This window comes from Drosophila melanogaster, chromosome 2R, assembly GCF_000001215.4.
Source record: "Drosophila melanogaster chromosome 2R".
Taxonomy (NCBI): Eukaryota; Metazoa; Arthropoda; class Insecta; order Diptera; family Drosophilidae; genus Drosophila; species Drosophila melanogaster.
The window spans coordinates 9,013,853-9,036,187 of record NT_033778.4 but is presented as its reverse complement, the minus strand read 5'-3'; the positions used below and the strand labels follow the sequence as shown (position 1 = coordinate 9,036,187).

Below are 22,335 nucleotides of genomic sequence, written 5' to 3'. Positions count from 1 at the left end.
ATCTCCGGGTCTATTTTTGTACTTTGGGATTTTGGATTTTGGCCTGTGCGCCACTTCAGCTGCTGACTGCACTTTGATGGAACGGGTACGGATGAGTTCCGTTTGGCCTGCGGTCGGCTTATTTTCCAATCGCTCGACAGCCTGCAACTGGAGTTGTTCACTAAGTGGGGAGGCATTAGCAGGCTAACTGATCGATCGGTCGATCGACTGGCAAAGTGAGCGGCTGCAGCAATAAGGAAACGTGTGTTTATGAATAGCTCTTCGAATGAAAGTCAACAAGCGCTGCTGCTTTGGATTGTATTTTAATATGCCAAAAGTCAATTTCCTGGCCCGCTGCCAAAAACAGTTGTCTGCTCGACGATTGCTGTAAACGGTGCCATTTTATAGCCAATTTCGGCTGCGCCTTACGAAATGTCTTGCACTGTCAGCGAATGGGCCAATTTTCTAGGTCGCTCATCGCCATCTGTGAGCACATATATATGTATATATATGTACATACGTCACTTACGAAACCTGAAATCTCTCCCACGCACTAATGTGCAAATAAAACGCATTTCCAAATGGCTTTGCATATATCATCTGCCGGGCAATTACATTTACTCAACATAATTTCTTGCACTTAACTTTTATGGGCCTCTTAGTTTGCGCAGTCAGCGGATAGTGGATGTGGTGGATAGTGGCTGGTCTGGCCGTCCCGCATTCGTCGTCTGGTATTTCTTGTCATAGTTTTGAAAAGGAAAAACACAGCGAAACACCCTCGGTTACGCATGCTCCCCATCGAAGTCTGCGTGTTGTATAAGCCCCAATCTTCCCGCACATGATTCAAAAATGTGAAAAAGCTCTGGCGAGACAATTGTGTAATTAGCGAAAAGAAAGAAATCATAAAGAGTCGTCTCGAATGCCAGACACAAAAAGATCTAAACGCCTATTCATAGCATCACACATTTCCAGACATCCCCCGCCATCCCTCGCTCTTTCAATTGTCTGCAGATGCCATTTGGTAATCCCAATCGAGGAAAGCAGCTCACTTCATCTCGAGCTCCACTGCTTTCGACTGCCGCATCTAAAATTGATTTATGGCATTTCTGGTCTTTAATATCGGTGCTGCTCTTCAGGAAGGTGTTATACAACCGAGGGGGGAGCTTAATGTGCACTGTGGCATTGTTAATACCATGGATTTTATTTTTTTTGTTTAAAGATTACATTTCATTGTATCTGTTGAATGCAGCAATAAATATCTTTTCAATTAAATTATGTTTGCAGATTAAATTGCATTTGGTGAATGGAGAATAAAGGTACCTAATGATGGTTTGTTTGCTAATTCCGATATAAAACGATGGCTTAATGCTAAATGATTTATTCTCAATTCGAAATATTCATAATAAAGAGTATTTTAGCTTCGCTAATTGATTTCAATACTGAATTCATTTAGTTTTCGCCGCTTTACACCGCAGTTCACTAATTGCCGCGAGATTGCCGATCCAGTTTGGCTCGTGGCACAGACCCTATACCCATTGATTTTGTTCCCACCCCGCAGATGCTTATACATATATGATTGACAGATTGGATCCGATTTTGACATATCGAGTCGGGAGTGGAAAGTTTTTAATGTCCTAGCCACGCGTATGTGGCCATCTATCTACTAGCTGCATTCATTTGGTTGGTGTCGGTTACTTGGATGTTCTGGTATTTCTTATTTGTCTCAACTGAACCGACATCTGCTAATTGGCTAGCTAAATATTGACAATTTGTCAAGCTTTGCTAATCGAATTAGAAGGTGTTGTTGATAATCGTTAGCAACGATCGATCGGGCTGGTGCTAAGTTCGCATAAACAAAAGGCAGATTAGATCCGCCAGGCTTCAATTGTTCTGGGACCTGCAAATGGAATTGGGGTGCTAATACTAATCACGAGTTTGGATAAACCACAAAGCCAATATCGAAGTAGGGGAATGTGGTGGAACATTATTTAATGTATTTACTTATATTTATCAGCTATAAGGAAATTTTAAATAGGCATTTAAAGAAGTGAATATTAATCGAATTTTATTGAGTTCATTTTAGAATTAGATTGCAACTTTAAACTACTACTGCTTGGAAAGTTGAAATATGTACTTATCCGATTATCCGAAATGTTTCAGTAGGTCACTTATCCTGATTGATTGATCGATTTATTGCTAGTACCAAAATTAGCTAGTATTACTAGTATCAACTTAATCGCTGTGAAGTACATGTGCATCGAAGAGGCGGCGATTAGTGGCAACATCCCAGTTTGAGTGCCAGGAAGAGGCAGCAGGTGCCGCTGGTGACGCAGCCGGGGATCGCTGGGCTGCGTCCATTATATCACCTCTGGGTGAAAGTAATGATGGCATTCGCGAGGCATAGCGCCGATACTCGTTTGCGAGTATTTTCCTGTATGTGGCACACAGGGTGTGCGAGCACACCCGCGGACACGCCCCGCAACACCCTGTTGGGGCAAATATGAGCCAGTGCCGCAGATTTGCATATCTGCCTGCAAATATTTCTTTTCAATTATCGATTTTCGTTTGCCCGGCTCCTCGGAGGTGTGTGTGGTGCGGTGCTGTGCTGCAGTGTGGTGTGGTGTGGCAAAGCCAGCCACTTCCTCGTTGCAGTTGCCTGTTTTTGCGATGCTTCATTTGCCGCCGATTTTCGACTGGCACTGTGGGCAGAGAAATCGCGCCAACGAATTCCAAACGCCAAACTCCAAATGCCTGTCATCGATTAATGAATATTCATAAATACGCGAGAGCCGAGACCAGCAGCTGCCCCTCGGAAATTGTGCCACGCGAAATTAAGAGCAATTGCTACTCGACTTTGCGGTTGCTGGCTGCCAGCGTCGGTGGCGAGCTGTATGCAAATATTTGCTCTGGCCGCAAAAATTAAACACGAAATGGCAAAACAGCCAGGCGGCAAACACTTTCCAACTGTCGCAGCATCCGCCAGCAGCTGCCGCTCGATCTCAAGTTGAAGCAGAAGTTGGAGTTGAAGTTGAAGTTAAAGCTGAAGCTGAAGCATTCGCGCGGCAGCAGCACCCGCAGCAATCCCAGTCCCAATCCCAATCCCAATTCGAATCCGAAGCCCCAGCTCCCACCCATTCCCAATGCCATTACCAAAGCCAAAGTCCATGCCTCGCAGCAGTGGAACACTGAAAACTTATTTTGGTACTTGAAAACATATATTTGAAAAAACATATAATATAATTACAAATATAGAATAAATAAATATTTATCTTATATTTCAATCTTTACTTAAATATTGTAAAACATTGTAGAAATATTGATATTTGTTCCATTTCGGCTTTCATCAATGTTCATAATTAGTTAGTTATGACTTAAATTTCGCTCTGTGCATCAGCGTCTTGACAGCAACTGCAGATACAGATGAAGAAATGCTGGCGCTGCTCCTTTCACTTTCGATTCGTGTGCGAATCGAGAGCAAAACGGACTCTTAGCCCCGCCAAATAGCAAGGGGCAGCAATCAAAAGTAAATAGAAGAAATCCGCCAAAAAAAAAAAAAAACCGATGCCGGATGAATCATCTGAAAGCGGCAGCGGATGTTGTGTTGACCGTCTCGCGGTTTCCCAAAGGCCATTCCGCTGGCTTAGGCGACACAAAAGTCATCACATGCCATCCGTCGATGCTTTGGTGCGCCGGGAAAAACCCGTACCACCCCGTTTTAAGATCAAGGCTTCCCCGTCCAGCCTTGACTATGAATTGTTAAGTATCCACTGCTCCGAACTGCTCGGGTGTGAACGCTCGAGTGGATCGACCAGATAACAAGTGAACCATTGTGGGGAGCGATTTGTTGGGGCCTTTTAGTGAGTTGTCATACTTCAACTATTGAACTCAGTGCGGTTAATTGTGGGCAGCTGTAGAAGGTCTGCCGTCTTAAAACTAGATGATCTTTATATGAGGTTATAATTCAATTAAAATGTAATCATCCTTCCATTTCATTCCATTACACTGCTAATGTTTCTCTAGATTTCTTGACCATTTTCACGGTTTTCTATTATTTTGATAGTTGAGATTGAATTTCTACTGCACATTTGTGATGCTACGGATTGCACTCAACTTGGCTTGCTCTTGGTAATTGGGTAAGTGTGGTGCCAGTTGGACATGGCGCACACGCTGGCTCGTGTACATTTCAATCATATCAACTGCAATTAGCTGTCACGGTGGAGTCACAGCCTGTCACAGTCTGTCAAAAGATATTAAATGTTGCGACGCTTTCGTGAATTGCGGGTTCTGTTTTTATGATTTTTTTCTCTCTTTTTTTTTCTTTTTATTTTCTGGCTATCGGGGTAGCTGGCCAAAGGCATTGGGAAAATATGAACTGAAAATGTTTAATTGGCGGCTGTCATGTTTGGCCGGCAACAAAAACTGAAATAAAGCGATGGTGCTTACTATTGGCCATGGCGGCCAATGATGCTTTACGACTTCATATCATAATTGCAGCTACGAAAAGGGTGGTGAGGAGCATCTGAAAGGGGGGGAGATGTACACCGAAAAAAATATATTTAATGATGGTCAAACAGATCATGTTGATTTGCAAATTACCCCCTTTTAATCTAAACTTATTTCATTATAATAATAGTAAAGCTTTAAAAACATAATCATGCTGCACCCAGCTTAGTTTTTTATTGTTCGAGCTCCATCCTTGCAAGTGAGTATCTTTAGAAATAATACTATTTTGTGTTAGAACTTATAAGGACTAAGACTCATTGGATGCCTATGGGTCCCTGATCGGGCGCCATTTGTCCAAGTTTCATATTTATATTGTACGGTGTACGTACATCTGCCGGCATTAAGCAATAATTCGTATTATTTGTACAATGCGGTGGCTGTTACAGTACTCTAGCTCCCCGCTGTCCGCTCCTTGCACCATCGGCCCGGTTTCCCCACCCCCTTTTATAACTTTTACGCTTGTCTGTGCATTTATTGTTGCCTAATCGACGCATGGCCAAGGGAAGGGGGGGGGGCGTCAGCGGGATGGCAGACAGCTGATTTTTCCAGTACCGCGCTTCGCCGCTGCTTCGTAGGAAGAGACGCGGCGGCGCTGCGACTGCGCAGCCGCTTAAAAAAGCTCGCGCTCAGCTTGGCTCAGCTTTTGCGCCTGCGCAGACCGTTCAGACTTCTTTGAGACGTCGCTCAAGAAGGTCGTGTTCGCGCTTCAATTTCGGCTCCGTTCAAGTTCGGCACAGCTTCGGTTTCAGACTCGCGCTCGTATCTGTGCATTTGTATCCAGACACACATTGGTCCGTCCGTGATCGCGATCGCTGTAAGTGCGCCACTGTGTGAGTGCAGGATTAAGATAAAAGCCCAGGACTCGAGGCGAAACATGGCCGAAAACTGCAATTAAAGTGGCAGCAATAATAGCTGAAATACAAAAGAGATAGAGCGAGCGATAGTGAGTGCTACGGATTGCATTTGGCTTGCAGTTGCCTGCAGTTGCAAATACCAAACACCGCACAACCCCCCACACCCCCGCAAACCGTCGCCTCCCCTCGCCCAACCAACTGCGCCTGACAGTGAAAGTGATTTGATTTTGCAATTGGAGTCGCAATCGCCGCGGCCGTTGCTGTTGTTGCTGCTGCTGCTGCGCTGCTGTTGTTGCGAGCGACTTTGAACAATATTTCTGCTTGTTTGCTGATCCGATCAGCCAGCAGCGAAAAGCGAAAAATAAGGCATTTTTGTTTTTATTATTACTCTCGCCTCAACCGAACGAAACCGAAAAAAAAAACAAAAAACACGGCAAAACAATAATGAAAAGTGCAAAGAAAACAGCCCAATAAATTGCAGGCAATTTGTAATCGGTATCCTAATACAATTTCTTTCTCTCATTTCGCACAGTACTGCCACTGTGCCCCCGAATACAGCAACAGCTGTAACAGCGAACAATTGGATTAATTCTCAGCACACTTCGCTACAGCCTCGCAGGTAAGAAGCCCAATTTGCTAATTAAATTCGCTTAGTTAGTTAGGACTCGTAAATTGATCGATTTTATCGATAGTGGTGGCTGCCAGCGGTTAAATCATTTGCACGTTGCAACACTTGCACAGCTCACGAACCGCAGAAAAAGAAACTACTCAGTTATGGTGCAAAAGTAAAGCGTCATTATCTAATAAATCATACCATATACCACTCTGCCAAATGCATAAAACGCAAACTTCATGGCGTGGTCGTGGTCGCTTGCAAAATGTGGAAAGTATTTGCGCTTAAATGCTTGCAAAATGCCTGGACACATAATCCGCCGCATTCGATGCATCCAACAGTTTGTCCCGTCAGGGGAGTGCTCGTGGTTTTTGGTATAACACCTGCCATGTCCATATCCGAGTGCAAATGGATTTCGATCATTCCCGACGGCCAGAATCCGGTGTACTATGTTTTTAATTGCTCTTGCTGCATGCAAGTGTAATTTGGGGCACAGCTGGGTGGCAAAACAGGAAAATTTCGAGAATTGGGAGTTGGGAGTCCAAAAATTGCTTGGCCATATGTAATTCATTTCCTTCCAAAGTGAAGTCTAAAGTCCACTTATTTTAGATATAACTTCATATGCCTAGACATAATGAAATCAAATAAATGAGACACATAAACTGTAGTATACATTCTTCCAGAAAAATCATTTACGTTCGATTGTCAACTAATTGTATTATCTAACTCAAAGCTAGTTTTGAAGTTGCACTTTTAAGCAAAACGAAGGCTCACAGCTTGTGACATCAAAGCTGAACTTCAAATGTCATAATTGATAACCCAAAAAGCAATGTCAAAATGCGGTCGATTATTCAATGTGTTTCCACATTAACAGCTTGATAATTATTGTATAACCGACACCGACTTGAAATAATAAATAGGTTGGCTCGAAAGGGTTGAAACAAAAAAAAAAAAAAAAAAAACCATGTCAAGTCGCCAATAAAACAAATTAAATAAAAGCCAACGAAATGCAAAAAGCAAAGAAGCGAGAAACCGGAAAACATAAATACTGAGCCACATACAAAAGTGCGTAAAAGAAGGGCAAACGAAATGTGAAATGAGTCAAAAGGCAAAAGCCGGAGTGGGGAAAAAGAGGGGCGCATCGTCTTAGCCCCAATTTGGTTAACTGCAGCTTGGGCCACAAATTATTTGGCAACGTTTTTATGGCTCCGTCGATGTCTTGTGTCGACTACACAATATACTTTCGTACTGCCTGTGTGTATAAGTATGACATGAACTTCATTATCAGCAACGCCGACGCTGTCTTTTTATTTTTTTGGTAACATCTCTTTACTTTTACGTTTTCCTCAAGTGGTTTTATTTTATTTCGCTTTTTCAATATAGGGCTGGCTGGCTTATTGCATAAGCGGAGAAACTCGTATTGCTCGGCCTGCTCTCTGGAGCATGCTACTTGTACATACATTTGTATATAAATACGAGTATACTCAAAGGTGCCATATTTGTGTACATACATACGAGTATATGACTTGGCTGAGAACTTTCTTTCCAGCAGCCCGACGACACAAATAACTTAATTTTGGGTAGCTGCTGCCGCTCGAATGCCCTTTAATCCGGTTCGGGATTTGGGACCCTTTTCGTCGTGTAATAAAATCCAAAATATACGACCTGGGCGCTGGAAAACAAGTTCCGCCAAATTGTGACCATGGCCATGGATTTCTTGGCTTCATTCGCCTTGCTTTTATTTTCTTTTTTGATGCTTTATGTAAATGTTTTTCACTCTCTTACCTTCTTTGTGCACTGCTGGCTTATGTAAGCCAATCGAAATGCTCGAAAATTGTTGCTGGATTTATGCAAATGATTTCTCAATTTTTGTTTTCATCATTTTTTTCCCCCTCTCCGCTTCGAGTCGAGTTTATTATGCATTCGGGTTGTTTGTTTATCGGCTTGTTGTTGTTAATTGGGCGGTCTGTTTTGTATTTTGTTTTTTCTTTTGAGGGGGAGTTGACCGCAGTAGCTACTGGCTTTGGGTCAGCTTATTTTGTTGCATCTGACTGAGCTTCGACTCCGGCAGGCCTAAGTTTGTGCCCTGAGTCGTTTGTTTTTATTCCGACAAAGTTTCCTCCAAACTTCTTGCAGTCACTTTGATTTGAGTATAAGTTTGTTGCCTAAGTCTTTTGTTTTTCTTCTCCTAAGCATCTATTGGCTGCTTTGATTTGGATTTGATGTTGTTTCGAATTTCCTTCTTTTTGTCAAGTTCGTTGCCTACGTTTTTCCAGAGGGTATTTTTACGATCTTTAATATCTTACAGCACGGCACGAGTCACTAGCACGAAATTCTCCAAGAGTTTATTGCGCTTATCTAATCGCCAGTCGTAGAGCTCACACAATCTATTGATTAATATGGCTCATGAGCCGTGTGCTCCTGCCTTTGTGTGAGTGGCGCTAATTGCATAATCATCAGTGTTTGTGTTGTGTTCGCGATTTGCATGCCATGCTACATATTGTATATGAACCCATCAGTTTTTGTTATTGCTGTTGCCGTGGTCTACACTCGGCCACTTCTTAACACTCTACTGCTGCTGCTGCTACTGCTGCTGCTGCCGGTGTTGACTTAACACATTCGTAACAATTGCGCATCAACCTACGGATGGAATATTAATTAACACTCCCCAGTTTGGCTGTATGCAGTTGTGTGTGTGTGTGTGTTGGGCAGACGTCACAGGTGCCATCTTCTGGCCATCGATTGATTATGTGGACGGGCGTGATGAAACGCTCTTGGCAGCGGCTTACAACGGCACTTACCTTACCCAACTTTCGGCGCTCTAATGTGTGCATAGTCCGTTTGTTGTCGCCTCTCTTTTGGGGCGGACTGAAATGTGCCAATGGCACGACACCGATTTCCAACTAATTTGGCTTTGGCCAGGCCAAGACGAGCGCAGCTGTTTGACCCACTTGGGAGATGGGTGGTGGTGTTGGCGGTGGTAGTGGCGGTGGTGGGAAAGCCAAATGGGTTTAACCTTTCGTCTTGTGCAAACAATTCGTAATTGCAAATGGTAGCAATTCAAAATAATTGAGCAAATCTATTTAAATTCCACTTTGCCAAGACGACAACCGCCGAAAGTGGAAGTGAGATTTGGACTGGGAGTGGGTAGAGGAGCGGCTATCAATTTGATGGTTGCTGTGATCGTCTCTTGATTGCTTGCTTAAATAAATGTGAGTGTTTAGCCAATGAAAAGTTGGAAAAACTAGAAAAATGGGTTTGTGGAAGACTACAGTAGATGCTTGCTATAGTCGGGTTTAATCAACTACGATTTTAGTAAACAAAATTCAAATTACTCAAGTATATGGAATATATTTAATTGTTTGTTTAAATTAATCAAGAAAATAAAAACATTGCTATAAAAAAGAATTAGGCAATGGAAGCTATCTTGCACGCATATAAAATTGTATGTACTTTTCACATTGTACATGCATTAATTTATTTAAAAATATACCAGCATTTTTGATTTCGATCCCACTTGGAAGTTATGCTTACTAATTTTGTTTATGGCACAAGAAATAAAACTTCGCTTACAACTAGTGCAGCGGTATTGTTCGCGGCCATTTTCGTTAAGGAGCCGCTAACTCCGATCTGGCATGAAAGCAGTTTCAGCTCTTTTCTTTCGGCTTTCCTAATTTATTAGGCAAGCGCCCGGGTCCCTCCTCCATAATTTAGGCATTTTCCCCCAATTCAACAAAATGCATAAAAATTTCCTTGAGCCGCCGGCTTTGCTTGTCGCGCATTTACTTTATGCGCAACTCATCAGGCAGCGACAAACGGGAGACAACTGAAATGACAACTTTTGGCTGAGCTTTTGTGTTGCCATTGTTGAAGATGTTGCCTATGTTGCAAATGTTGTTGGCCATGTTGCGGCTGCAGCCATTACCATTGTCATCCAATGGCATTAGCCATTGTCTTCGGCGGCGGGGAGAATTCATTTGTCGTGAATTATGCGTGGCCAGATAAAAGAAAAGTCTTTTAAGCTGGAGACGCATAATCGAGTGCCCAAATGCAATGAGCGGTGGACTATCGCATCTGCATACGCAACTGCAACTGCAATCAGTTGCTGCTGCTGCAGATGCTGCTGCTGCTGCAGCTGCGGTGGCTCATTTAAAATGCATTTATCTCAATTACGAGCAGAAAAGCAACAAAATCGCTTGCTTACAACGAATTGGAAACGAAGCGAAGTGAACGACGCATTGTTTGCAGCAGAAAAAAACTTTCACTGCCAGCGCCGAACTAAAACAAAAGTAATGAAGTTGCGGGAGTCGAGGGATATGCGGAATATGCGGCCCACTATATAGCTCCGGCCATCCAACCACAGGCCCTTGCAATGGCAATGCCAGTTTCAGCCAGGTATTTTTAATTAAAACAAATAAACTGAAAGCGGACAGCACAACAAAGCGATTGTAAATTATGCGTAAGAGGCGCAGAAAGAGAAATGGCTGCAGAAAGCCAGTTTCCGGCGTCCTTCACTCAAGGCCGTTTCCATATGGAAACAACACGCATGCGCATTGTTGCCGCTTTGTGTTGCTGCGCTGATGATGATCATCATCGTAATGATGAGGATGGTGGTCATTGTAATGGGGGGCAGCTGTTGGTGAAGTAGCAGGCTTACGTAACCCAATCCAGGAGAGATCCAGTGGGCCGGACAGCAGGGATTAGCCCGAACTTAGCGTGCACTGTCCGAAATGTAAATTGAGTTTTGCAACGGTTGCATCACGATGCGTCAGCAGGGAAAAAAAACATCCGAGAAAAAGCCAAAGCCCAAGCTCAAGCCCAAGCTGGCAAAAACCAGTTGGGTCGCCAAAAAAGAAAATATATATATATTTCATAACCACCGTCTGTCTATACATACATAAAGTGTCCGTAAAATGTGTTAACCATTATGCAAAGCTGTCGAAGCGCCGAGTCACGTTTTCCGTCGCCAGCTTCCTGGTGCATCGGAATCGGAAAATCGCCAGGCGGCACACCGCAGATCAAGTTCAAAGTGTCAAGTTTGCACAAATTTAAAGGAAGCGCTCGCCGGAGCGGCAAATAAGCAAAAGCCATTCGCCGACCAGCTGCTCCATGGTGCTTGAACTCCAAATGAAAGTGAAAACACTCCGACTTCGGCTGCAATGCTGCCGACCAGAGCAAAAAGCTGGCTAACTCTTAACTTTCGACTGCGATGGCTGAATTGCCGGGCGACTAAGCCCAATGTGAATAGGAGTTCTGAGTTTGAAGAAGTAAAATACTATACCAATAGTGGCAATTAATTTTCAAATTTTTAAATAGACTCAATTATTTTTTAATCGCTACAAATAAATTTGTTCATAGCAAAAAGAGGTATGTTTCTCCAAACATTACTATACCAAAGAAAAGTAATCAATTGATTCTGCCCACTTAGGACAATGCATAATTGCCAAGATAGTAGATTATTCAAGATCTTTGAGGTATATTTCTTATGATATTAACATAATATGATTAACATAATTAACTGATACAACAAACCACGCCCGAACCCATCTCATCGAACAGGCTTTCTTTGATTAATTAGTTCCGTGATAATGCACTGCAGCAACGCTAATATACCCCTAATGTATGCGGCTACAGGGTACTGAACTGCGATTCGTACTTGCTTTTATTGCAGTGTTCGCTGCATTCATTCATTTCCTTCTATCGTTAAACGTGAAATGCGAAAAGAGAAGGGGGAGAAAAGGCCAAAAATTAGACAAAAAATTCGCAAAAAGTAAAAAAGAAATTAAATAAAATAATATATAGAAAGAAAAAAAAACACTGCAAGCGGCCGCCAGCTGCTGATGATGGTTTTTCCAGTTTTCCGAGATGCTTTTATCGCGGCGACAGGTTTCCGAAAAACCCAACTGTGACATGTGTGACCAAGGAAACGCGTGTTGCAGTGGCAAGTGGCAAGCGGCAAGTGGCAAGTGCACCTCTGCTAAACGAGTTTTCGGCGTAAATTGATGATTTAAAAGTCATTTACTACGGAATTAATGGGAATTTAATGCGCAAAGCGGAGATTACATCAGGCAGTCATTTTAGTATTCGAGCATGGGCTAACTTACACCCACTCCTAATTGCCGAAATAAACCGGTCCGCCAATGATTATGTTTGTGTCTATCCGTTGCAGGCAATTAAGGAAGTGATTCGTGGCCAGAGCTCCTCGTGGACGTTGTCGCGATGCGGTGCAGCATGCAACCGAACGAAACCGCCTGAAACGCCGCTGTTAAAGCGTCAACAGCAATTGCCATAATTGCCATTGGAGCAGCACAGACCAATAACCGCCGGACCAACGAGCACATATCCAAACATCCCACCATCGTCATCGCCATCGCCATTCGTATCGCCATCGCTATTTCCAGCCCATCCCAGCACCCGGACCAATTCAACTGGCAACGAAACCGGCAACTTGCCACACGAGCTGAGCTATCGGCGGCAGGCACACAGATTGCCGCAAATCCAGCTAAATTGTAACAGAGCCGCCGCGCCGGAAAATCAAAAAATCGGAAAATCCCAAAAGCCGATACCCAGACCGAAATCCAGTGGGGAGATCAATGAACGCGGCACGCAGCTGACAGCACTTGGAATCCACTTTTGCAGCAGAGCAGCCAGCGAAGCGTAGGAAAAGCGAAACGGACCAGCTCGTTTGGGACCGGATCGGATTGGGCGGCTTCGGTGCGTTCAGCGTTTGGTTTTCAAGTTCAGGCGGCGCTGAGCAGGAAGTTGTGCGGCTGCACCTTAATTGGAGCCAGTGTCATTACCACTCGACAACCACCATTCACCGCCGCTCATCCTGCTCGATGTAAGATGTTAGTGGCCACCGACGAAAACAATACCAATACCACCACCGCCAGCCGGAGCACACGCAACACCTGGAGATGGAGCCGCCTGGCGTTGGCCGTTAGTCTCTTCGCCTACTGCTGCTGCGCCTCATCCGCGGCCACGCCCACCACCTCGGTGACCACGGCCGCCCTTCTCAGCGGCCACCAGCTGCTGCCCTGGCAAACGGCGGCTGCGACGGCGGCCACCACGCCCTCCACCGCCCGCAATCTGTATGCGCCACACCAGAGCTTCAGCCGACACGATGACATCAGCTTTAAGGATCTGCGCCAGCGCAGCGATGGCACGGTGGTGCAGTCCTTTGGTTCCTATCGCACCGCTCGTCAGTTTGGTGGCTACTCAACCACTGCCCAGCGGCGATCGGACCCCGCCGTAGAAATCATTCCAGCTCCGTCCGTGGAACTGCCGCAGGGTGAGCTGATCACGGTGCCCAAGCAGCTGGTGCCCACGATGCCGGAGAATGTGACTCGCCAGGGTCGGCGTCGCAACTACATGTACATACCGCTGCAGACGGAGGGGGAGAATGGATCCGCGGCGCTGCTACAACTGCGTCCCAGTCGGAACGCCACGCTTTCCGCGCTGGGACCTCCGGCCGATGGAGTGGCCGCAGTGGCCCATGAATTTGGCGCCGATCTGGCCACCCAGGGATCTGGACCGGAGCAGCCACCGCTGGCATTGGAACTGGGTCCCGAGCGAACCGAACGCAGCGATCTTATGGCCGCCGCCAGCTCCACGGACAAGCTGGAGTACGCCGAGCCGGAGAACACCAGTCGCCGTGTGGGCTTCCAATTTCCCAGCTACAGCCTAAAGCCCGCCAGTCCCTTCCATCCGCAGGCCTACCGCGAGGATAACCCCATATTTGGGGACACCAGTGCCGGAGGCTATGAGCCCCAGCCGTACAGCGAAGATGCGTCTCCCGTTCCGCCACCCACGCAGTACGAGCAGCACGAGACGCGGCACACACGGCAGCTCTACTTTGATTCGGACACCGCGTCCTCCAGCTTCGAGTTTCCCGGCCTGGTGAGCAACTCCAAGCCGCATGGCCTCAAGCTCTATCGCGACGATGTGACCAAGTTCGGGGATATCAATGGACCGATCACCGCGCTACCGCAGCAGCGACCCCAGCGAGGCTTCTACTTCGGCGACACTGAGTTCCGCACTGGTCCTCCTGCTCCGGTCCGCCAGTTTGGGCCGCAAAAGAACTTCCAGGAGTACGTGGGACCCAGCGAGTACCAGGGTACCCGGAAGAGCCGCTACTATCCCTACAAGTCGTCGCGCAGTCCGAGGGTCGTCTTCCCCACCAACGACAACGTGGGCACCACCGGACCCAGTGGACCCGCCGGCAGCAGCGGACCCTCCGGAAACGGAGTCTACTTCAGCGATAACATTGCTTTCAGGTAAGAATATATGAAATTAAAACAATATTGAGTAAAGGTTGATATATAAGCTAAGCTCCTTCGGATATAAGTAGATACATATTTAATTCCTTGCATTCCAACAGGGACCAGAACTTCGGCATCAACGAATTGGCCGCCGTTCAGGATGTGCGCAATGACTACAGTCTGCAGGATCTGGACAGCGCCTCGGAGGCGACTAGCAGTCCGCAGTCGGCGAGCACGTTCAAGGAGAAAGGTAAGTGCCACGTCCCCGACCCGATCTCAACCCTCTCCACCGCCACCCGCATTCGGTAGGGCTTAGGAAGGGATCAGTCAGCTGCTGGGAAACTGCTTGCACTAGGCCACGTAACCCCACTCCCGAAACCCAGAAAGTCTAGAATCCAACCCAGAACCAAGAACCCACAAACGCTCACACAGAACACACCCCGCCCGTACACAAGAACATACCGATTGCAACTCCGATTCCCATTCGACAGTCGACATCACAACGGACACGGAGTGCCAGCACCGGGGCGGCACGTGCGAGTTCTTCCTGGGCTGCTGGCTCTCCGGCGGCCTCATTCAGGGCACCTGCGACGGACTGCTGCGCGGCTGTTGCCACCGCACGGCCAAGTCGGCCAATCTTGGCAGCTCGGACTTCGTCGGCAATGCCGTAGATCTCACTGATCTGCCGCAAAAGAACTACGGACCTGTGAACAACGAACCCAGTGAGTGTGGCAGCCTCAGATCGATTGAATGCCAAATTGATTGATTCCAATCCAATCCAAACCAAGCACGTGCACACTAAACCCCAACCCGTATCCAACCCCCCCAGTACCCAGTACCCAGTACCCAGTACACCCAGTACCAAGTACCAATACTCAATTGCCGATATATAAATAAGAGGCGAAATAGTTGAGAAATAATTTGCATGCCACCACCACCCCTAACAATTTACGTATGTTTTGTAGTTCGTTTTTTCGTTTTGTTATGTAGCTATGCACTCGTAACTCGCATTTGTTATTGTTACACTCTTGGGTAGTTTTCAGTGCTTAATTAAGCCGCATGTGGACCGAAGATGCCTCTAACAACGCACGCCAGTAAAAACCAAGCTAGAGCCACCCGCGAAGGAGTCGCCTCGCATCGCCTATCGAATAAAAGACAGTGGAGCTGAATAAAATAAGTTTAATTGCCCGGCATGAGCATGTTAATTACCACAGCACGCTAATGATAATTAAGCCATATATTACACATAGCTTAACGGCATTACGCTCCACGTCCAAGTGTAGACCACGACGAAACAGAGACCCCAAATCCCATCAAGACGCGACGACTCGACTCGACTCCACTCGACTCTAGAAAGCTGATCTGAACCCGGCAGCTTGTTTGCCTAATTGCTTGCTTGGTGGTCGTCCCGTTGTTAATGCTTCCACTAACCCCATCCCAGATACCCCAATTCCCCTACGCTAAGTGATCCTGGTGCATGGTTCCAACTCATCCGACTCCTCTCCCTTTCAGGCTGCGGCATTTCGCTGGCCAAGCAGACCGCCCAGCGGCGCATTGTGGGCGGCGATGATGCGGGCTTCGGCTCCTTTCCCTGGCAGGCCTACATCCGCATCGGTTCCTCCAGGTGAGCATCTAGGCGCTAGCTTCATCCAACCTCAGTACTTAGTCTCCCATGATTTCCTCCCCACAGGTGCGGAGGTTCGTTGATCTCGCGACGACACGTGGTCACCGCTGGTCATTGTGTGGCCCGGGCCACTCCGCGACAGGTGCATGTCACGCTGGGTGATTACGTGATCAACTCGGCCGTGGAGCCACTGCCGGCCTACACCTTCGGAGTCCGCCGGATCGACGTGCATCCGTACTTCAAGTTCACGCCGCAGGCGGACCGCTTCGACATCTCCGTGCTGACGCTAGAGCGTACCGTGCACTTCATGCCCCACATAGGTGAGAGCTTTTCCAGAAATATTGTTATATAACTGGTCAAATTCGAAGTTAGTTCATGGCCAACCTAAATATAGGACGATATAAGATTACGTGTAAACAACAAAGTATTTACATCTATTTGTTTTTACTAACAGCTCCGATTTGCCTGCCCGAGAAGAACGAGGACTTCCTGGGCAAATTTGGCTGGGCAGCCGGCTGGGGAGCTCTGAACCCGGGCTCCCGGCTGCGTCCCAAGACGCTGCAGGCCGTGGATGTGCCCGTGATCGAGAACCGAATCTGCGAGCGCTGGCACCGGCAGAACGGCATCAACGTGGTCATCTACCAGGAGATGCTCTGCGCGGGCTATCGCAACGGTGGCAAGGACTCGTGCCAAGGCGACTCTGGAGGACCTTTGATGCACGACAAGAATGGGCGCTGGTACCTGATTGGTGCGTATATAATCCCTATGATTCTGAAAATTAACTAATACGATTGCTATCCTTTAGGTGTGGTCTCTGCTGGTTACTCCTGCGCGTCCCGCGGTCAGCCGGGAATCTATCACAGCGTCAGCAAGACCGTGGACTGGGTATCCTACGTCGTCGGACTCACGATGAACATCTAATTTATTCTCATCGCAATCGCAATCGTATCGCATCCGCATTCGCATTTGCACCTGCCTGCTAAGTGGGCCACAGATTGTTTTGTACATAACTCACTTCATTCTGCTCCTTGCTCCGCTTTCGAACCACGCCGCCTAATTTATGGTTACACAAGAAATACAATTTAAATTAAGAGACAAATTAGCGCAGTACAAGTTAGCAGTTAGGATTGGCAGTGCGTATCTGAGAGATAGATACACACGTGTGCGATATCTGTATCTATTTGTATCTGCAAGCACCCTAAGCCTTAAATTAATTATAACTGATAATTACGGTTTAATTTACTTAGTCATATGCGCTGTTATGTAATTTTAAAACTATTTATGAACTCCATTTCGTGTGTAAATAAATTATACAAATATTGAAATGAATTCGAGTTGTTTATTTATAGTACTTTTTTAGTAATAGTATTATAGTTTTATTAATAGTACAAGCAAAGTCCAAATGATATATTTTTCTAATTTTTTGAATTCGTTGCTGTTGGTGTTGCAGTCTGGGTCTGGAAATGGTTAATGTGCATGTTACTTTTGCATCGGCAGACGCGGCACATAGACATGTTGAAAGGGAACCCCAGCCGCAGTCCATCCATGCTCCGCATCCTGGTAGTAGAGTCCGCCCATTCCGCCATCCTTCGACAGCTGCTCCATCACGCGAAATAGGGTGAAGACCTCGTGATAGATCTTATAAAATATAACTAAAGCATACGTAAATAATTGGGATCTCCGGGTCAAGATATAGTCGGCTTACCCAGCACAAGGTTGAACACCAGAAGACACATTAGAAAGCTCGACAGGTCAATGAACAGACCTGCGGTCGCGTAGAAAACCCCCAAGTAAAGACCAAAGCCAAAAATAACGCCATGATAGATCAGCCAAGGATAAATTAGGCAGCTTGAGTCCTGTCGAGGACATATATAATTATAGTGAAGCTTTAAATTGAATGAAAGTACATATATAACGTTTGCCAATCAACTGATTCAAACTGAATTAGAATGCAATAATATCCACTTGTTTTACTTACCCGGGCAATACCAATCAGCAGCAGCAGACTGACGCCCATGTTGATCAGCGACAGTCCGTACACAATGGAGCTAAAGATGGTCAACACTGTGGCCAAGTAATCATCATTAGGTAATTCCAAGGTTAGTGCTTAAGATTAGGGAGTACTTACAATTGATCAGTAGCTGCTGTTCTGCGACCGGGACCAAGTTCATGGGCCACTGGTTTAGCAGCAGCTCGATGTCCGGACGAAAGTGGATGGTCAGCGCCGAGCTGCCCAAGATGACGGTGGAGATGATCACGCCCAGCCAGCCGAGGATAATGACGTTGTATTTGAGGTTCTGGCATTGCACGTATGAGATGGTGTGGCTGGTGGCCATCGCCACGGCGGTTGACTTTCCACCAGGATGCGATGGATCGTTGGGGGCCATGTTACCGTTTGTTGTTTTCCAACTGAACGTGCTTTCTGCCGGAATCTGCTGTTTGGGGTCTGTTTGTGTTTGCAACAGAACAAACAACGATGTACTGAAGGCTAGACGAGTGAAAACCAGGTGACAGGACTGGGATCAGGGCCTGCTTCTTTAACACCAACAAATATATTTGTATCTCAATCAAGCATGCGGCGTCATTTTAGCCGGTTTAGAGACATAGAAGAATGATAAATGAGTTTTTACTTTCTTGGGTCTTAAAATCCAATTTCACCTATCCACCCAATGGCACTAATATAGGCGACACTTAAGAACCCTATTTAATATGCTAATCCGGCCAGGTGGCGACAAGTTAGAAAGTTACTTAAATGAATGTGTGGCCCCCATTCTCCCTTGTCTAGATGGCCTAACCCCAAAGAGCACTCCGCTTGCCGCCAGTGAAATGAGCTGCTCCCATTCCGGCGAGAGATGGCAGCGGTTCTTGCAATTATGTCGCATAAAATAATTACAATAGACTGGGAGAACATTTCCTGCGCCGCTGGCGGCGTCATCAGCATTTCGTAATAATTAGTAGTGATGATGAAGAAGATCGGCCAGCACATATGAGGCAGAAGCAGCAGCAGCAGCAGCAACTTAAGACAGCAGTCACTTCAAACTGTCGGCAGCAGCAGCAAGAGAAGTCCGAACCAGAACCAAGATGAACCTGTTGCTGCGTCTTTCTTGGCTAATGGCGTGAAGTTAGTTTGCGTTTGGCCAGCGGCGCGTATGGTTGTGGTTTATTCCCCGGAAGAATACCAGAACACTTCTCAGAAATCGGAATCGAAAGATGTGGTGTGAAATGCAGGTGCGTGGCTGCTGGGAAAAGGAAAACTGAACGGAAAACTGTGTCATCGAGTCAGTCGGCACAGAATTGGCATGGTTCCCATTATGATTGTTATATAAAAATCCATTAGCCCCGAACAGCGACCCATTTGCAAGCGACCCCGAAACTTGTTCGCCTATCAAGGACACAGATCTCTTTTGCGCCGAGCAGCTCCCCGAGAGCTCCGTGAGTCACCCAGACAGGCCCATAAACAGCACCGACTTCTAGTAAAAGTGGAGCAGCAATAATAGGAAACGTAAGAAGAAAACGGCAGCGCAGAGCCAGCTTAAAAGTGAATAAGAAACTGTCATGCTTTCATTGGCAACAAAAGCGTTATAGTCCATTCTGATGAGTGTTTCAGTTTGAGTGTTATCCTCCTCGGGGAGAAGCGAAGTGCGAATAGTGACCTCGAATAATCCGACGCCAAGATGCAGTTGCTATTGTGGCTGTGCCTGTGCCTCCTCCTGCTCATCTGTCAGTCTAGTCCCAGTCAAGCCAGTGAGTACATATGCACGCGCGCTAGGAACTCCACGTCTAGTCACCCAATCCCGCCCAGATATTCTGAACACCCTACTGGGGGTGCCCGCGGAATGCGTCCACCAGAGCGGCGTATGGCCCTGCAAGCTGAGCTTCTCCTGCTGGCTCCAAGGCGGCAAGCACGCAAAGGGATGTGGCAGCAACAAGTGGCTCTTCAGTTGCTGCGTCGCCGAGACACAGCATCCGCACCAGCAGCAGCATCACTCCCCCTCCTCGCCGCTGGCCAACCTGGTGGACTATGGAAAGCTGAAGTTGAACCTCAACAGCCTGCCCAAGCGGATCATGCTGCGCCGACGTGACGACAACGAGCTGCTCAATCCCAAGGTGGGTCTGCTGTGCTGCGGCAATTGAGCCATTGCGACCGCAGAGCGGGATAATTGAGCAATTTCATTTGACAGACGGGCAGGATTTTCCTAATTAGAGCTAGAATGGAGATGCTACTTATTTTCAGTGGTTTTCCATTTCGGTGTACGACTTTCATATGTAAAGTTGAGTGCCTAAATGTACATATAGACATTAAATGGCATTGACTCATGTTACATGTACCATACTTAATATACTTAACATTTTCCCAGCCCGAGTGTGGAGTTCCTCGGACGGCGCAGAACACGCTTCAGAAGCGCATTATTGGCGGTCGGCCAGCGCAGTTTGCGGAGTATCCGTGGCAGGCGCACATCCGCATCGCGGAGTATCAATGCGGTGGAGTGCTCATCTCGGCCAACATGGTGGCCACTGCCGCCCACTGCATCCAGCAGGCCCACCTGGCGGACATAACCGTGTACCTGGGAGAGCTGGACACGCAGGATCTGGGTCACATACACGAACCGCTGCCCGTGGAGAAGCACGGAGTGCTACAGAAGATCATCCATCCGCGCTTCAACTTCCGCATGACCCAGCCGGATAGGTATGACATAGCCCTGCTGAAGCTGGCCCAGCCGACGTCCTTTACGGAGCACATCCTGCCCATCTGCCTGCCGCAGTATCCGATCCGGCTGATTGGGCGCAAGGGCCTCATTGCAGGATGGGGCAAGACGGAGGCGCACATGGGCCACGCGGGCACCAACATGCTGCAAGTCGCCAGTGTTCCCATCATAAGTGAGTGCTGAATCCTACTATTATTAAATTATGTTATAATATATACCTTGTATTTCAGCCACACTGGATTGCATTCGCTGGCACGAGAGCAAACAGATAAATGTCGAGATCAAGGCCGAAATGTTTTGCGCCGGACACTCCGATGGACACATGGATGCCTGCTTGGGTGAGTCAATGCCACTAAAATGTTGGTTTATTTCATTCCAACGTCCTTAAGCAAAAAAAATATAAATTGTATATTGTATGTGTTCGTTTATAAGTAAACCTGTTTTTAAAGGGAAATATTTATCTGGTAATGAGTTGTTAGATTCCCGACCCTTAAATATATTTACTACTCCGCTAAATTAAAATTGGTTCAGAGACCACAATCGGTTCATCTCATGAGACGTTGCTTATTTCAGCCAGGTATCACAGCATACTTTCAGGCTTAGCTTTTAAAATTTAGTGTTTGTTTTTGGCTTACATACTTCTGATAAGTAATATAATCTTGCATTAAGCTAAACTTTTAAAACATACTAACGTAACAACAAGATTAAGCCCCGTTTCGCAAAGAAAATATAACACAGATTACGAATGGCTTGATACAACAAACTTATATTCTTTTTTGTTTTTGGCTATTTTAATGAACTACCATAAATCAAAGCTTATGAAGAGCATATTGTAAAGGAAATAATTATTAAAAATTAATAGCTTTAAGAATTAATTCTTTTAATATAAAACCCTGTTTCATTTACGTATCCCAGGTGACTCCGGAGGACCGCTGGTGATCAAGGAGCGCGGTCGCTTTGTGCTTGTGGGCATAACCAGTGCAGGCTTCGGCTGCGGAGTAGATCATCAGCCAGGTGAGAATCCGATACCTTGCCAAGTCTATGAAAATCTTAAACTGTTGCAATTATTCACAGGAATTTATCATAACGTTCAGAAGACTGTGAGGTGGATACAGGAAGTGGTGGCCCGCAACGAGCCATAGCTGCAGACGACCCTCGAAATCCCATCCGAACCTTTGGCAATGCAACACATCTCATTAGTTTACGGCTCGTAGCATTAGGCAATGGCAATGTGCAATCCGCCGCCAGAGACGCATTACTTATTAGATTTAATAAACAAAACAATTAGCCTATTGTAATAGCGTTTGCCATTTGGGGAAGTGGGCTGCAGACCGACCTTGAACGCCGCCACCCGCCGCCAAAAAAGAGAAAACATGGCGGCTCAAACAAACGAGCCTCTTGTTGGGTTATGTCACTGGTTGTGGCCTATTTGGTGGGGTGCCACAAATGGCACAATCCCTAACTGCCAGGCGGTAATTTGTACATTAGGCGCATTAAGCTTAGGCAGCCTGCGTTGCCCAATGTTGCTGTTGCGCAGTGCAACTGCTGCTGTTGCACCGCATCAACATTCGTATGGGTCGCTGTATGTCGCTGAGCGGTGGCAATGAAATCCAAAATGTGTGTCATCGAACGGTCAGTTATTATTGGTAATTGGCTGCGATTTGGCTCGGTTCGAAAACTTCTTTGCGCCGAAAGTAAATGTCACGCTTGAGACGCTGTTCGATGCTGCTGCTGAGTGCTGAGTGGTATGTTCCGCCTGCAATTTGTTCGGCAATTGTTGGTTTTGCTAAAACAC

The 22,335-nt window shown here is 46.5% G+C and overlaps 3 protein-coding genes across 4 annotated transcripts; 2 read left to right on the top strand and 1 right to left on the bottom strand.

Annotated features, from left to right (window-relative positions):
• Window positions 1–5,142: 5,142 nt before the first annotated feature.
• On the top strand, window positions 5,143–17,156 carry CG8170 (uncharacterized protein). Of its 2 annotated transcripts, NM_136597.4 has the most exons (9): window positions 5,143–5,296; window positions 5,869–5,955; window positions 12,119–14,225; window positions 14,330–14,460; window positions 14,702–14,932; window positions 15,723–15,834; window positions 15,901–16,154; window positions 16,289–16,582; window positions 16,640–17,156. In NM_136597.4, exons 3-9 carry the CDS (start codon window positions 12,796–12,798, stop codon window positions 16,753–16,755), a joined length of 2,568 nt encoding a protein of 855 aa, NP_610441.2. In that variant the 5' UTR covers window positions 5,143–5,296; window positions 5,869–5,955; window positions 12,119–12,795; the 3' UTR covers window positions 16,756–17,156. The 2 variants fall into 2 exon arrangements, with proteins under 2 accessions (NP_610441.2, NP_001036533.1); NM_001043068.2 differs by lacking the exon at window positions 14,702–14,932 and having other exon boundaries at window positions 5,143–5,312.
• On the bottom strand, window positions 17,156–18,373 carry CG13747 (uncharacterized protein). Its single transcript, NM_136596.3, has 4 exons — window positions 17,963–18,373; window positions 17,813–17,898; window positions 17,540–17,690; window positions 17,156–17,486 (listed from the first exon to the last, which is right to left on the bottom strand). Exons 1-4 carry the CDS (start codon window positions 18,219–18,221, stop codon window positions 17,314–17,316), a joined length of 669 nt encoding a protein of 222 aa, NP_610440.1. The 5' UTR covers window positions 18,222–18,373; the 3' UTR covers window positions 17,156–17,313.
• A 619-nt stretch (window positions 18,374–18,992) lies between these two features.
• CG13744 (uncharacterized protein) lies at window positions 18,993–21,820 on the top strand. Its single transcript, NM_136595.2, has 6 exons — window positions 18,993–19,578; window positions 19,637–19,941; window positions 20,193–20,712; window positions 20,771–20,878; window positions 21,456–21,554; window positions 21,615–21,820. The coding sequence occupies exons 1-6, from the start codon at window positions 19,509–19,511 to the stop codon at window positions 21,680–21,682; spliced, it is 1,170 nt and encodes a 389-aa protein (NP_610439.1). The 5' UTR covers window positions 18,993–19,508; the 3' UTR covers window positions 21,683–21,820.
• Window positions 21,821–22,335: the final 515 nt, after the last annotated feature.